Source organism: Limanda limanda, chromosome 5 (genome assembly GCF_963576545.1).
Source record: "Limanda limanda chromosome 5, fLimLim1.1, whole genome shotgun sequence".
In the NCBI taxonomy this organism is placed as follows: Eukaryota; Metazoa; Chordata; class Actinopteri; order Pleuronectiformes; family Pleuronectidae; genus Limanda; species Limanda limanda.
In genome coordinates, this window is record NC_083640.1 from 14,624,800 (window position 1) to 14,640,437 (window position 15,638).

The 15,638-nt window shown below is 42.2% G+C and overlaps 1 protein-coding gene across 1 annotated transcript in view; it reads left to right on the forward strand.

The window, feature by feature from the left end:
* The window catches only part of LOC133001564 (dynein axonemal heavy chain 10-like), a 31,076-nt gene that overhangs the window by 6,776 nt on the left and 8,662 nt on the right, over positions 1-15,638 (forward strand). Inside the window, exons 21-62 of the mRNA XM_061071171.1 lie at positions 88-246; positions 330-446; positions 529-631; positions 759-937; positions 1,028-1,239; positions 1,333-1,489; positions 1,603-1,836; positions 1,916-2,038; positions 2,131-2,364; positions 2,476-2,699; positions 3,623-3,892; positions 3,972-4,155; positions 4,281-4,415; positions 4,783-4,935; positions 5,064-5,252; positions 5,407-5,553; positions 5,773-5,964; positions 6,095-6,213; positions 6,303-6,461; positions 6,585-6,720; positions 6,807-6,929; positions 7,015-7,146; positions 7,271-7,487; positions 7,817-7,936; positions 8,037-8,182; positions 8,260-8,412; positions 8,517-8,777; positions 8,881-9,053; positions 9,144-9,237; positions 9,367-9,534; positions 9,903-10,091; positions 10,385-10,556; positions 10,642-10,845; positions 10,929-11,009; positions 11,103-11,300; positions 11,400-11,561; positions 11,678-11,852; positions 12,113-12,294; positions 12,396-12,532; positions 12,624-12,841; positions 15,111-15,332; positions 15,489-15,636. Of these exons, the coding sequence (XP_060927154.1) occupies positions 88-246; positions 330-446; positions 529-631; positions 759-937; positions 1,028-1,239; positions 1,333-1,489; positions 1,603-1,836; positions 1,916-2,038; positions 2,131-2,364; positions 2,476-2,699; positions 3,623-3,892; positions 3,972-4,155; positions 4,281-4,415; positions 4,783-4,935; positions 5,064-5,252; positions 5,407-5,553; positions 5,773-5,964; positions 6,095-6,213; positions 6,303-6,461; positions 6,585-6,720; positions 6,807-6,929; positions 7,015-7,146; positions 7,271-7,487; positions 7,817-7,936; positions 8,037-8,182; positions 8,260-8,412; positions 8,517-8,777; positions 8,881-9,053; positions 9,144-9,237; positions 9,367-9,534; positions 9,903-10,091; positions 10,385-10,556; positions 10,642-10,845; positions 10,929-11,009; positions 11,103-11,300; positions 11,400-11,561; positions 11,678-11,852; positions 12,113-12,294; positions 12,396-12,532; positions 12,624-12,841; positions 15,111-15,332; positions 15,489-15,636 (7,101 nt within the window). The remainder of the gene's footprint in view (positions 1-87; positions 247-329; positions 447-528; positions 632-758; positions 938-1,027; positions 1,240-1,332; positions 1,490-1,602; positions 1,837-1,915; positions 2,039-2,130; positions 2,365-2,475; positions 2,700-3,622; positions 3,893-3,971; positions 4,156-4,280; positions 4,416-4,782; positions 4,936-5,063; positions 5,253-5,406; positions 5,554-5,772; positions 5,965-6,094; positions 6,214-6,302; positions 6,462-6,584; positions 6,721-6,806; positions 6,930-7,014; positions 7,147-7,270; positions 7,488-7,816; positions 7,937-8,036; positions 8,183-8,259; positions 8,413-8,516; positions 8,778-8,880; positions 9,054-9,143; positions 9,238-9,366; positions 9,535-9,902; positions 10,092-10,384; positions 10,557-10,641; positions 10,846-10,928; positions 11,010-11,102; positions 11,301-11,399; positions 11,562-11,677; positions 11,853-12,112; positions 12,295-12,395; positions 12,533-12,623; positions 12,842-15,110; positions 15,333-15,488; positions 15,637-15,638) is intronic.

Below are 15,638 nucleotides of genomic sequence, written 5' to 3' on the forward strand. Positions count from 1 at the left end.
TTGCCCTTCACAGTTATGCATGTGTTTCTAATGTAAATAGTCTTTGATTTTGATGTCAGCAATCTTCATTGTTATTTTCTACAAAAGCAACTCTCTGCGAAGCTGAAACAAAGTCCTGAAACCTTTGAAGACCTGAAGTCTGTCCTTGCTACAATCTCAGGCATCAGGGACATGTCTCTGGAGGTCGAGCTGAGATTCAGGGATATCAAGGAAAGATACAGAACACTGGCAATGTACAAAGTGGAGGTACTGTATGTTAAATTATTATCACCTGAAAACACAAGTGGTTTCCCTTGCTGAACGTCTCATACGATAAATTCTGTGCATAGGTTGGAGACGATGAACATGAGCTGGAGGTCAGTATTGACCAGATGTGGAGTGACCTTTTTAAAGAATCCAAACAAGTGGATCGAAGTTTGACAGATGTCAAGAAATCATTTACTCAGGTAAGACACATTCTACTTGAACAGAACATTTACATTTTATAGATATTTGCATGTATTGTTATCTTCCTATTTTTGTCCAAAGACTACAAAGGAGAAGATGGAAGAGTTTACACAGGACTTGTCGATCTTTGCTGAGAGCTTCAATATGCATGGTCCTCAAGCTGTGGGAGTTGATTTGGACAAAGGTACTCAAAGATTGCAATTATAGTTTATATCAAGAAAAATCAATATAAAGTGTTTATTTGTGTGATTCCCCAGATGTATCTGAAGTGCAGGGTATTTACCCCAGTGTCTCTCCTTTTGTCCTTGCAGGATTGAGCGTTATGGTAGTATATGAGGCAGAGCTTGCCAAGATATTGGGTGGACGCCAGGAGCTAACTAATGCTGAGAAGCTGTTGGACCTACCAATCACTGTATACCCAGAGGTTATCAACATTCAGAATGATATGAAAGGCTTGAGACAAATATATGATGTGTATAAAGCTCAGAAGGTGGGATGTGTTGGCTTTTAGAAATTCAGTTTACATATTGGGTCACAATTCTGTTCAAATGTGTAAAATGTTTGTCCTGAAATCTTCCAGGATGCAAAGATACAGTGGTCTCACACCTTGTGGGTGGATTTAAACATCCAGCTGCTCCAGGATGGCATTGAGGGTTTCATCAAAAACCTGATGCAGCTACCCAAAGATGTGAGGGCGTTATCTGTGGCCTCTTTCCTTGAAGTACACATGAAGGAGTTCAGAGAGTCTCTGCCTCTTCTGCTGGATTTGAAGAATGAGGCCATCAGAGACAGGTCGGACTTCAGAAAACAAGCTGCCATTTGAAATATTGAGGATACATTTTGAACAGGATATAAACAAATGTGTTTTTATATTTTGGGCCTCAGACACTGGAAGGAATTGATGGAAGGGACCGGCACTAACTTTGAGATGAACCCTGGCACTTTCACTTTGGAGAACATGTTTGCTATGGAGTTGCATAAACATGTAAATGTAATAGGTGACATTGTCACCTCTGCTGTGAAAGAGCTCAGTATTGAGAAGGTAATCATTTGTCTTGGTGAATGACTTCTAACAGGAGTCAGGCATCAGTTGTTATCAGTTTATCAGTAAAATCATTCAGACTTATTCTCAATCTGTTGTGTGTGTGCTTCCAGGGAGTGAAGGAGGTGGTGGAGACCTGGGAAAGCATGAAGTTCAGTGTTCTGCCCTATTTCAAAGGGACTGAGGAACGTGGGTCTGTTCTGGGTGCTGTGGATGAGATCCTGCTGAGCTTGGAAAACGATGCGATGAACTTACAGAGCATGGCAGGCAGCCGATTTGTTGGACACTTCCTTGGCACCATACAACAATGGGAAAAAGACCTGTCCCTCATTTGTGAGACCATAGAGGTCAGTGAGAGCGACCAAATCTCTCTTCACTTTTTAGCTAATACATAAAATCCCTACTCAAACTATACTTCTTGCACAGGTATTGTTACTGGTACAACGAAAATGGATGTACCTGGAGAGCATATTCATTGGAGGAGATATCCGCTCGCAGTTACCAGAAGAAGCCAAGAAATTTGACAACATTGACAAAAAGTTTAAAGAAGTGAGTGTTGTCAGAATATTAGCCTGGTGAAAGCACAGTAGTCTGTTACTAACCATCTCAAAATAATATAATTTTCTTCATTTCTTGTCTAGATAATGAGTGACATAGTGAAGAGCCCAAACATTAAACGGTGTTGCCTGGTTCCCAACCGGCTAACAGACCTGCAGGCCCTGAGTGAAGGTCTGGAGAGGTGCCAGAAGAGTCTCAGTGACTACCTAGACTCCAAGCGGAACGTGTTTCCTCGCTTCTTCTTCATCTCTGATGATGAACTGCTCAGCATTCTGGGGAGTAGTGACCATACCTGTGTGCAGGAGCACATTATCAAGGTAATATCCTCAAGACACTCAACCTATAACTTTTTTCAAAGGAGGAAGTAGAATAATGCTTTACATGTGTTAAAGGCCTCCCTCAATTGTTTCTTTTCTTTGGTCCGAAAGATGTATGACAACATTGCATCCCTGAGGTTTGACGTGGACGGCCACGGTGAGACAGTGGCTGGAGCCCTGGTGTCTGCTGAGGGGGAGGTGATGGAGCTGAGGAAACCTGTCCCAGTGGAGGGCAGAGTGGAGGAATGGATGACAGGCGTACTACTGGAGATGAGGAGGACCAATAGACTGATTACAAAAGAAGCAATCTTCTACTACTGTGAAGACAGGAGCAGGTGTGTTTTAAAGGGGACGGTGGCTCAGGAGGTAAAGTGGGTATTCTGCCCTCACTACGTCCAATTAAGAACACGTTGAAGTAGTTCTCCTTCTCTGAACTTTGTTCGCAGTTGCCACTCATTAGACAGATTGAAAATAGCAAGATATAAATACAAACCATCACGAGGGTACAAATTATCCCATTCCCCATAATGCAAATTAAGTGTTCATTCCACATGTCACAAAATAAGCTAACCAATAAAGCTAGAGCGCCAGGCTAACACACAATACGCATGCTAACGAGCATACATTCTAATGCTTACACTACCGAGCTAGCGCACAAACGTAGCGCCATTATGCTCACAACTAAGTGTGCTTAAATGTAGTGTTTTTATGCATCACATGATGTTCTAAAAGTCATATGTTACTTTAACAACTTACAGGCCGTGCTCAGCATTGGCATACATGGCTGGGGGCTTCAGCATGGCTGGGATCCATGGCTCAACAAGTGAACTTCCTACTACTTGCTTATTCTTCAACTTCCTGTTTAACCTTCAACTTCCTGTCACATCACAGGTCAACATAGTAAAAAATATGACTTTCTTTAAATAAATTATAAGGCTCCTAAACTTGCAGGAGCCAGAACATTGCGTTATCGCCTAATCGGAGGGTTGTCGGTTTGATCCCTGCCCCTTCAAGTGTGCATGTCCAGGTGTCCTTGGCTTAAACTCTGAAATCCAAAATTTCCCCTGACAATGGCCTGCTGTGTGTGAATGGGGTGTATGAATCATAGAGAAGAGCTGTATTCTTAGAAAACATAGAAGTACTGTATTAATGTGTATTAGTTAAAGTCCATTTACCATTCTATTTAAAGTGTTGTGCTGTGATATGTTCTGTGTGTGCGAATGACCTTCAGTGAATCTTTCATTCCCGTGTTTCTCAGGGTGGATTGGATGCTGCTGTACCAGGGCATGTTGGTGCTGGCTGCCAATCAAGTGTGGTGGACCTGGGAGGTAGAGGACGTCTTTAAAAATGTCAAGAAAGGAGAGAAGCATGCACTGAAGAACTATGCAAAGAAAATGCACCAGCAGATTGACGAGCTAGTAGCACGCATCACACAACCTATGAATAAAAATGACAGACGGAAGTTCAACTCTGTGCTCATCATCAACGTACATGCAAGAGACATTGTGGACAGCTTTGTACTTAACAGGTAAACCTTTCCCACTTTTTACTTTATTTATTGTATATGACACTATAAATAATGTATTAATAAAAACATTTCTTTACAGTATAATGGATGCAAGAGAGTTTGAGTGGGAAAGCCAGCTAAGATTCTACTGGGTGCAGGAACAAGACGACCTGTTTGTGCGTCAGTGCAGCGCTTCTTTCTCCTACGGGTACGAATACATGGGACTGAATGGGCGATTGGTTATAACCCCGCTGACAGACAGGATCTACCTCACCCTCACCCAGGTCTGAGAACTTATGCATGTTTGTACCTACAAAACAAATAATATATAATGAACAAGCAGACATATGTAAATTGTTCTGTCACCTGGTGTTTGACGCCAGGATGTCTTTGTGTGTTTGTGATGCAGGCTCTATCCATGTACCTGGGGGGAGCTCCTGCTGGACCAGCTGGTACAGGGAAGACAGAGTCCACAAAAGATCTGGCCAAGGCTCTAGGTCTGCTTTGTGTGGTTACAAACTGTGGTGAGGGCATGGACTACATGGTAAGAAGCCACCACTTATCTAATGATATCTAATAAGTACAGTTAACCTGTTCTGTGACAAAGGGCAACAAACTGTTTACATTCTAATTTACCTTTAAGACATAGCTTTATACCAAAAGATGAGCCAATATCTTTAATCATTAAATATTCTCTCTTATTTATGTCTCATGTTAAAAATGCAACCACACTCCCTGATTAACAGTGGTCATCTATAATGAGCAGACATGTGTTCTTATGCACTTCTCAGTAAGGTCTTGAAAATACTGTCTTAATAAAAACAAATTACAAAAAGAAAAACCCACACATACTGTATATTATAGTTTGTGACTCTTTTATTTTTTCCCTTCATCTCTTTCTTTCCATGTAGGCTGTGGGTAAGATCTTGTCTGGCCTTGCCCAGTGTGGAGCCTGGGGCTGCTTCGATGAGTTCAATCGTATTGATGCCTCTGTGTTGTCAGTCATCTCCTCTCAAATCCAGACCATCCGCAATGCTCTCATTCTTCACCTTAAAAGATTTCAGGTAAGGCTGTTGTAGCTACACAGAGCCAGTAATGCATTATTCAATTTTTCCTATAAGTTTAATCATTTAAGAGATTTAAAGGGATTTATTTCGACACCTTCCTCTCACATTCTTCCTCTGCACATCAGTTTGAAGGGCAGGAGATCAGCCTGGATGGTCGCATGGGGATTTTCATCACCATGAACCCGGGTTATGCAGGACGCACAGAGCTGCCAGAATCAGTGAAAGCCCTCTTCAGGCCTGTGGTGGTCATTGTGCCCGACCTGCAGCTGATCTGTGAGATCATGCTCTTCTCTGAGGGCTTCCTAATGGCAAAGGTGATGGACACACACAAAAAACACAAACACGATGTCGATACAATGTACAAAATATTTATGTAAATCTTTTCTCATTTATAGTAAACATGGATAAATCTGTAACTCTAAACTAAAATGGTTAACTGTTTACCTACACTTGTACATTTCAATTCAGGTGCTGGCAAAGAAGATGACAGTACTGTATAAGTTGGCTCGTGAACAGCTTTCCAAGCAGGCTCATTATGATTTTGGTCTTCGAGCTCTGAAGTCTGTCCTTGTGATGGCAGGAGAGCTGAAGAGAGACTCGCCAGAAATCAATGAGGTAGAGACCAGGGTCAATTGTGTATTTCATTTTCATAGAGTGGATAGAAAACTTCTGCTTTGGATTTAAATTAATTATGAAAACAGGGAATTATTTGAATTCTAGAGGTATAGAATGATATTTGATTGATGTTGGGAGAATTCTGGCTATTTGTTTAGATTACCGACTGCAATATTTTCGATGATATTTTATGACAAAGTTTCCATATCCACTCTGCAGGATGTGGTGTTGATGCGTGCTCTCCGGGACATGAACCTTCCAAAGTTTGTGTTTGAGGACGTGCCTCTTTTTCTCGGGCTGATCTCAGACCTGTTCCCTCAGCTGGATTGCCCTCGTGTTTGCTATCCCAGCTTGAACGACGCTGTGGAACACATTCTGCATGAAAGCAAATACGTCATAATATCTAACCAGGTGTCTGATCTAAGTTTTTTATTTAATTCTTTCAGATACACAAGTTAGACTTCTACATATCAGTAACAAATATTTTGTTCCAGCCTATGAGTTATTAGATGTTGTTATGCCATATTCTTTATGGTTTCAGGTGGATAAAGTGGTGCAGATCTATGAGACAATGATGACCAGACATACTACTATGATTGTGGGACCAACGGGTGGAGGGAAATCAGTTGTCATCAGCACATTATGTCAAGCTCAGACCAAGTCAGTTTCAATATACATCACCTACATTTGTGCCACCTTCCTGATATTTCATGTGGACAATTTTAACCTTTATTGTATCTCATCGCTAGACTGGGATTACAAACAAAGATGTATCCACTGAACCCTAAAGCCATCAGTGTCATTGAACTTTACGGTATTCTGGATCCTGACACTCGAGACTGGACAGATGGGATCTTATCCAACATATTTCGTGACATCAACAAACCCACTGACAAAGAAGAGCGAAGGTAAAAAACAGCTGATCAAGAACTGACTTATTCATGATGATCTGATATATTTATTTCATGCATAATTTGAGGGAAGAGGTAATTCCTGCGACATAACAAACTGACATAACCTTTGACTGACAGGTACATCCTGTTTGACGGTGATGTGGATGCTCTGTGGGTCGAGAATATGAACTCAGTGATGGATGACAACAAGCTCCTCACGCTGGCCAATGGAGAACGGATCCGTTTACAGAATCACTGTGCTATGCTCTTCGAGGTTTGTCTAAAATTCAAGACTGCTGTCAGCAGAGTACCTCTCCCAAATGTCATTGTTTAAATTATAAGAAAACTCTACCATTACAGGTGGGAGATTTGCAATTTGCTTCCCCTGCTACTGTTTCCCGCTGTGGAATGGTTTATGTTGACCCTAAAAACCTGCGATACACCCCATACTGGCAGAGATGGCTGAAAAACAGACCTGAAAAGGTTTGGGAACAATTTGGCACTACATCATAGTTTTGCTTGTTTGAAATTTGATAAAAACTCACACTGTCCTTTTTTTCTTTTCTAGGAACAAGAACTTCTAAACAAACTGTTTGAGAAATATGTGCAGGGCTGTATTGAAATGATTGTGGATGGTATTGTTGATGGGAAACAAGGCGAGAAACTGAAGACTGTTGTCCCACAGACAGATCTAAACATGGTGGGTTAATCTCCTTAATCTCAATCCAGTACCTGTGTTGTAATTAAATAATTGAATGAAGACCAGTATATTCACATCTTCAGACTACTTACATTGATTGTGCCTGTGTTGGTGGTATGTCCAGGTGACTCAGCTGTGCTTGACACTGGATGCACTGCTTGAGAGTGAAAGCAGCAGAGGTGAAGTCCTGGAGTGTTACTTCCTGGAAGCTCTGTACTGCTCACTCGGGGCCACATTGCTGGAAAGTGGCAGAATCAAGTTTGATGAGTTAATCAGGACAATTTCCTGCTTAACTGTCGTACATGACGAGAAAACCCTGGCAGGACCTGGTGAGATCCCAGGTAAGAAGAAAGGCTTTATGTGTAGATGATTATGAAATTAGCAGGCATCATCAAGATTATGAATTTAAATATACCCTTTTAGGAACCGTTTGATTGTGGGTTACTTGTCTTATCTTATACGAGAGAACAGGGTTAAGAGTTGAATACATATAATATGAGATTATACAAATATCCTTGCCTGTCATAAACGTCAATGGACATGATTTATTCATGGTTTTAGGTTCAATCAATTAATATCACGATGAAAGTTTAACTTTTTGACAGATTTACTCTGCGTGTGGTTTCTATTATGTCCTTTTATTAATGAGAAAATGTCTCCATCCATACAGGATACCTGCAGACTCTTTATGATTTCCATTTTGATGGCACAGAGGAGAAGTGGGTTCCCTGGAGTTACCTGGTCACCAAATACATTCACAACCCTGAAATGAAATTTTCTGATATACTAGGTAAAGATAAATTCTGAGGACAAATCAAGCTTCCAGCGTACATGAATATTGATTTAAATTCCTCCACCTTTGATTTCCTCCATCTCCTCCTTTGCTTTAGTGCCAACTGTCGACACCACGAGGGCCAGCTGGATCCTGGAACAGATGGTGAAAATAAAAAGGCCAGTACTTCTGGTTGGAGAGTCTGGCACTTCTAAGACTGCCACCATTCATAACTTCCTCAAGAACCTCAATTCAGATGAAATGGTACGTTTGCTGTCCAAACTTGTCATCCAATGTCGTCATATTTGAGGTTAAACTCTTGTCTTCCTTTCTGTTTCTAGATTACCCTGATCATCAACTTCTCATCCAGAACGAATTCAATGGACGTGCAGAGGAACCTAGAGGCCAGTGTGGAGAAAAGGACCAAAGAGATCTACGGGCCTCCTTTGGGAAAGAGACTGCTGATCTTTATGGATGACATGAATATGCCAAAGGTTCCTGCTTTAAGCATTCAACCAAGTCTTTTATCTCCTGTGCGTTGCAGAATGACAGCACTCATATGATCAACATTATTCTAATACTCTCTATGCTAATCCAGGTGGATACTTATAACACACAGCAGCCAATCGCACTTTTGAAGCTTTTATTGGATCGAGGAGGCATGTACGACCGAGGGAATCAGCTGAACTACAAACTCCTGAAAGATCTCGGCTTTGTTGCTTCCATGGGAAAAGCAGGAGGTGGGAGGAACGAGGTGGATCCTCGCTTCATCTCGCTCTTCAGTGTCTTCAGCATCCCCTTCCCTGCAGTGGAGTCACTCAACCTTATATACGCTTCTATTCTCAAAGGCCACACCAGAGTAAGTCTCTCTTTCCCACATGGATCAATACAAAATCTGAATCTCAGTCGTAAAAAAATAAATATAATCACTCAAATTTAATAAACTTGATTCCATATTTTAGCTGTTTGAGGACGCCATACAGAAGGTGTGTGATAAAGTCACGTTCTGCACACTGGAACTTTACAACAGCATCATCAATGATTTGCCTCCCACTCCGTCCAAGTTCCACTACATCTTCAACCTGAGGGACCTGTCACGGGTCTACAATGGACTAACGCTCACCAAACCAGACAGGTCTGATCAAGAACATTCACTCACTTAACACTTAAATGTTTAACACTTTGCAGTAAAAGGGCTGTGTTTCAAATTGTCTGTGCTTTACAGGTTTTTGACTGTCACTCAGTTTGTGCGAGTCTGGAGGAACGAGTGCCTGAGAATCTTTCATGACAGACTCATTGATGAGACTGATAAAGCCTTGGTAATAATTGATAGTATATCATAATAAGTTAGTATAATACGTATAACTGTTCCTCCTGGTTTAAATTCTACTGTATAAAAATATTGTAGTGTTTCATTTAATGTATCAAATGTGTGTTTTTGCTATCAGGTACAAGGCCACATAAAGAAGCTGGTTGAGGAGCATTTTAAGTCTGATTTTGAGGTCGTCATCAAGGACCCAATTCTTTTTGGAGACTACAAGACAGCTCTCAGTGAGACTGAACCAAGAGTCTATGAGGATATTCACGACTATGATGCTTCGAAAGCCCTGTTTCAGGTATTGCCAACTTGTAATAGCATACTACAAAAGTACATTTTGACAGTTATTTGTCATTTTCTCCCATATATATCCTGAGAGCAGGCATATTCACACAAACAGGGTATTATTTTCACTACTTTCTTTGTGTGTACAAAATAACTCAACAACACATGGATGGAGCTGATCGATCAAAGGTCAAAGACAAGGTCATCAAACATATGGTTGCAAAAACATTTTTTCAGGGTTATCTCCACAAGTAATAGGGCAAGAAACTCAGGCATTGGGTCTATGTAAGCGGAGATTGGCTCCATCCCTTTGAGATCTGACTATTATAATTGATGGATGAATTGATTTACTGAAAAACCACTCTGTTTTTTATTCTGCAGGAAATTTTAGAGGAATACAATGAGAACAAGTCGAGGATGAATCTAGTTCTGTTTGATGACGCTCTGGAACATCTTACCCGGGTGCACCGCATTATCCGTGTCCCTAGAGGCCATGCTCTTCTTGTAGGCGTGGGGGGCTCCGGCAAACAGTCCCTGACCAAGCTTGCTGCTTTCACTGCTGGATGTGAGGTAGAAAAAATCTATGATGGGTTTGGTAAAGGCTAAATGATTTGAATAGGAGAAATGTACACAATACATTTGAATTCTCGTATTTCCATTCACTGCCATAAGAATGTCACATCATAGTTCAGAATATTTATCTTAGTACTGTGATAGCTTCAGCGAAGCTTGAGTAAGTGTGGAAACAGCAGTCGCTAAAAGAGAAACTCAAGGGGAAGATTTGGGTCTGAAGGGTTAAGCAGCATTAAACTATATCTGAAAGTAATCTGAAGCAGTCCATAATAGAACTTTGCTTTCCCCAGGTATTTGAGATAATATTAAGCAGAGGATACAGTGAGTCAAACCTCCGTGAAGACCTGAAAACACTGTACTTGAAGCTCGGCATTGAGAATAAGAAGATAGTGTTCCTCTTTACTGATTCCCATGTTGCTGAGGAGGTCTTCTTGGAACTCATCAACAACATGCTGACTTCAGGTTGGTTGTTGCTCTTATGTCTTGGCTCACAGTATATTGGTCTATCTTTAAAGCTTCAAGTGTACTACATTCTCTGTCCTAACAGGCATCGTTCCTGCATTGTTCGCTGATGATGAGAAGGATTCAATTGCCAACCAGGTTCGCGACGAGGCTCTTAAGATGGGAATAGGTTCTTCGAAAGAAAGTTTGTGGCAGTACTTTGTCAACAAGAGTGCCAACAACCTGCACATTGTTTTAGGCATGTCCCCAGTGGGAGACACCCTGAGGACACGCTGCAGGAACTTCCCAGGTGAAATATATTGTCAGTAATCTTTTAATTGTAATATAATTTCAGAATATATTTCAACAGCTGTCTTTACCTTTCTTTCTCAGGACTGATGAACAACACTGTGATAGACTGGTTCCTGCCATGGCCTCCACAGGCATTACTTGCAGTTGCTCAGTCTTTCCTTGGTATGTAATAAAGCTCACATGTTTTTAAAAATGCATTTGTTGAGGATATATTTATCTTCAGTCTTTTAAGACACTTTTTTTTTCTTTCTACAGGTGAGAGTCCCATGATTCCTCAGGTGCACTCTGCAGACGTGATAGATCATGTATGCATGGTCCATTCTTCTGTGGGGGACTACAGCAAGCTGTTCCTGCAGAAACTCAGGCGTAGTAACTACGTTACTCCAAAGAACTACCTGGACTTCATTAGCACCTACTCGAAACTCTTAGAGGAAAACGACCAGTATATCCTGGGTGAGAGGATGGAATACGTCAAACAATTTGTTACTTATGTGCATGTTTGTGATCATTTTAGACATTTTTATTTTGTTAACTTTTTCTCTCCATTTTTAGCTCAGTGCAAGCACTTAGAGGGAGGTCTGGATAAACTAAAAGAGGCCAGTGAGCAGCTAGCTGAGCTGAATGTCAAGCTAGCAGAGCAGAAGGTGGTCCTTGCTGAGAAGTCAACAGCTTGTGAAATCCTGCTGAATGAGATTGTCACTAACACCACTGTAGGTCAGTGACTGACTACATCTCTTATCTCGTGGTTTGAACAGAACAAAAGTGCATTGTAAGCTACCAAAAGCAGAAACAGCTGGTACAAACCACTTATCTATAACTTCTCCTTTCAGCTGAGGAGAAAAAGAAGTTGGCAGAAGACAAAGCCGAAGAGATTGAAGAGCAAAACAAAGTGATTGCTGTTGAGAAGAAAGAAGCTGAAAGTTCCCTTGCTGAAGCTCTGCCAGCGTTAGCGGCGGCCCGCAACGCCCTTCAGGACCTTGAAAAATCTGATGTCACAGAGATCAGGTAAACTCTCCTCCTTGGTTTCATTCTATAGACGAAAAAGCTACCAATAATCATATATGGATAGATAGACAGTGTAACTCATACTAAAACGTTGTGAAAAAGATAGATGATAACCCAAAACAGTCTGTAAAGGGAGTTGATTATTATTCTAGGATCTTTAATTGCAGACGAAAACAATTTGCTAAACATATCTTACAAAAATTGTACACCATCTATTTATATCTTTTTTTGTCTGGCCTTCTCACTGGTTCCTTGTGCAGATCTTTTGCCAAGCCTCCCAAACAGGTGCAGATGGTTTGTGAGTGCATCTTGGTGCTGCGTGGCCACAAGGAGATCAGTTGGCAGGCAGCTAAGGGGATGATGTCAGAGGCTAACTTCCTGCGTTCATTGATGGAGATGGACTGTGATTCCATAAGTAACGCTCAGCTTAGGACTGTCAAAGGTAAGTCAGTTTCATGATCAATGGAAAACTACTGTAAAAACTGCAAATAATAACCAATACTAGTGACTTTTTGCACCATTTTTGCCAATTTGTTTGACCAGGCTTCCTGAAGAACCTCCATACAAGCTTTGAGGAGATGCAGGCTATCAGTAGAGCTGGCTCAGGAATGCTGAAGTTTGTTGAGGCTATCATGGGTTTTTGTGAGGTTGCCAAAGAGATAAAACCTAAGAGAGAGAAGGTAATGCGTTGTTTGAAAGGGGTATTCCATCATGCTCCATAAGGAGGAACTCCTTGATCTGTAAACAGTGGTTCTTCCATTACTTTTCTAGGTGGCACTTCTAGAGAAGAACTTCTTTCAGAGTAAGAAGGAGCTGGAAAGAATTCAGAGTGAGCTCAGCGATATCCAGAAAGAGTTGCAGGCTCTGGGAGATAAGTATCAAGCTGCTATTGAGGAGAAACAGCTGCTTCAGGAGGAGGCTGAAGTCATGGAGAGGAGGCTGATATCCGCTGACAAACTCATCACCGGCCTGAGCTCTGAGAATGAACGGTGAGACTGTAAAATATGCAAAAAAGGAAGTTACTTAACACTTCAATCAATCAATCAATCAATCAAATTTTATTTGTACAGCCCATATTCACAAATCACAATTTGTCTCATAGGGCTTTAACATGGTGTGACATCCTCTGTCCTTAACCCTCAGCAAGAATAAGGAAAAACTACTAAAAACCCTTTTAACAGGGTAAAAATACGTAGAAACCTCAGAGAGAGCCACATGTGAGGGATCCCTCTCCCAGGACGGACAGAAGTGCAATAGATGTCAAGTGTAGGAAAACATCATCAAGATAAAGGTTTTAGCAGCAATGATGAGGGTAAACATTTTGAAGGATAACTTCAATACTATATGTCAAGCAGTCCTGCTGCAGTCATAGTCTCTGGTCAGCAGCCAACAAGATCATGATCCACCATCAAGATGGGGTCCACAGTCATTTTCCACTGACGCCATTTAGGATCCATCATCGCCACCGGGGTCGTGGTCCACAACCATTATCTGATGCCAACGCGATAAAGGATCCGCCATTATTATTACGGTCAGCCCGCACGATATAGAATCTGCCATACTGGATCCACCATTGCGTCCTCTGATACGCGATCCACAAATTGTAATCCATGATGTGGCCACAGCTGCGGCCCTGGATCTGCAGGCGATAAGGCAAAGGCACTCCGGGAAGGGGAACAAGGGTCAGAAACATGTATTGATGAGGTATGAATTACTATGATGTGATAAGGATGGAGAAGAGGAAGGAGAAGCTGGAAAGAGAAGCTCCGTGTGTCATGTGTCATAAATGCCCTTTGCGCCTTAGTCATCAGGTGTTTTTGCCTTGTAATCAATGATACAATGATACAGGCCGAACTTGAAGGTACCCTGAGGCTCAAGGTAAATCTCACTGGCTACTGGTTTGTATTAGCCTGACGTTGTCATACTCATTATTCTAGTCAGAATATGAGTCTGAGACCGCTCCATTGGGCTGTGATTATGGGGCGTGTTTCAACGGAACCAGAAAACAAAATGCCTCTTCGCTCAATTGGATAGACCTACAACCAATCAGAGCAACGTAGTATGTGACGTATGTCAAGCGACGCATAGTTGTTGTCAGTTGTCTGTTTCACGAGTTTGTTCACTCTATAAATAAATCAATGGAATTATCTCCACCGGAGGCAAAGCCCCCAGGAAGCAGCTGGAGACCAGGGCTTCTTGTGAGAGCCCCGGCCGGCGGCGGCGTGAAGAAGCCTCACCGCTACCGGGACCCGGGACCTTCCCGGTCCCGGGACCGAGGCTCTGAGAGAGATCCGTCGCTACCAGAAATCTACGGAGCTGCTGATCCGCCAGCTGCGCTGCAGAGCTCCGCTGTCATGGCTCTGCAGGAGATCAGCGAGGAGGAGAAACGGCAGCTAATCGTTTTTTTCAAGCATTCACTTCCTTGTTGCTCAAACATTAACAGCGTCCCAACATGTGTGTTTTTTGTCTCATATGTGCTGAGGAGCGTAGCGCGCCCCCCACTCTCTTTTTATTTATATGACTGCTTGTGTGGCTGCAGCTTCGGGGCCAGCTGATAAATTAAACTTTTTATGAATCCCGTAGGAGGACGGCAAAAACATCTGTTCGATCTACAAATGCCTTGATCGCGTTCCTCTGTTCCTCTTTCAAAATGAACCGGCTGTCGATGTCTCTGAAACAGACTCGATGGCAGCATCAACACATCTCAGCTCATAGATATAAACACTATATATGTCTAAATATGTCTCAGCTCTCCAGCGGCAGGCAGCGCTCTTTGCTGACGTGGTTGACTACGTCACTGTGGATCATCTGTCAATCATCGTATAAAGCCCGCCCTGACGATTTGATTGGATCGACCAGCTTCTGTACGAGCATAGTTTCTCCCCAACGGAGCGACTCCAGACCGAACTTCCCGGACTCAAATGTTGTGGGCGGGGCTAAGTTCGTCTGGCACCCAGGCTAGGTTTGTATGGTAGTACGATGAAAACCATGTGGCCAACTGTGTAGATCAGACATCAATACCTCTATGCCTTTTTGAACTTAACGCTTCCTATTTTAGAATATCGGACAAGTTACGTTCTGCCACACTAATTAGTGCATACCGCCAGTTGATGTTATCGACCTTCTAGATCTATAGCAGCACTTGTCTCTATAAGACTAAGAGTTGATTATCTGGTTCTTTCACATGCCTCTCTCACTATATGTGTTTCTTTACCTATCTCTCTGTACAACCTACTCTTCTCTACTATCCCCACTCAGGTGGACGCAAGATTTAGAGGAGTTGAAGCAGAGGCGCGTGCGTCTCCTTGGCGACTGTCTGATCTCTGCTGCTTTCCTGAGCTATGAAGGCGCCTTCAGCTGGGACTTCAGGAATGAGATGGTATACCAAGTATGGGTTAAAGATGTGGAAGAGAGAGGCATCCCCTTGAGCCAGCCTTTCAAAGTGGAAAGCCTTCTTACTGATGAAGTAGAAATCAGCAGGTGAGAATTAGATTGTGTGCTCATTATAGGTTTTGCAACTTGAAACTTGAATTGTTTTGGGGTGTATTTGTCTTTATTCAACTATTCTTGACTCCAACTACGGGGGCTGTGGGTTTCAGTATATATTTTTCATATAAACCCTGTATGTTACTACAGATGGGGATCTGAGGGCTTGCCTCCAGATGAGCTGTCAGTGCAGAACGGGATCCTCACAACCAGGGGGAGCCGATTTCCCATGTGTATTGATCCTCAACAGCAAGCCCTTACCTGGATCAAGAAGAAAGAAGAAAACAACAAACTCAAGGT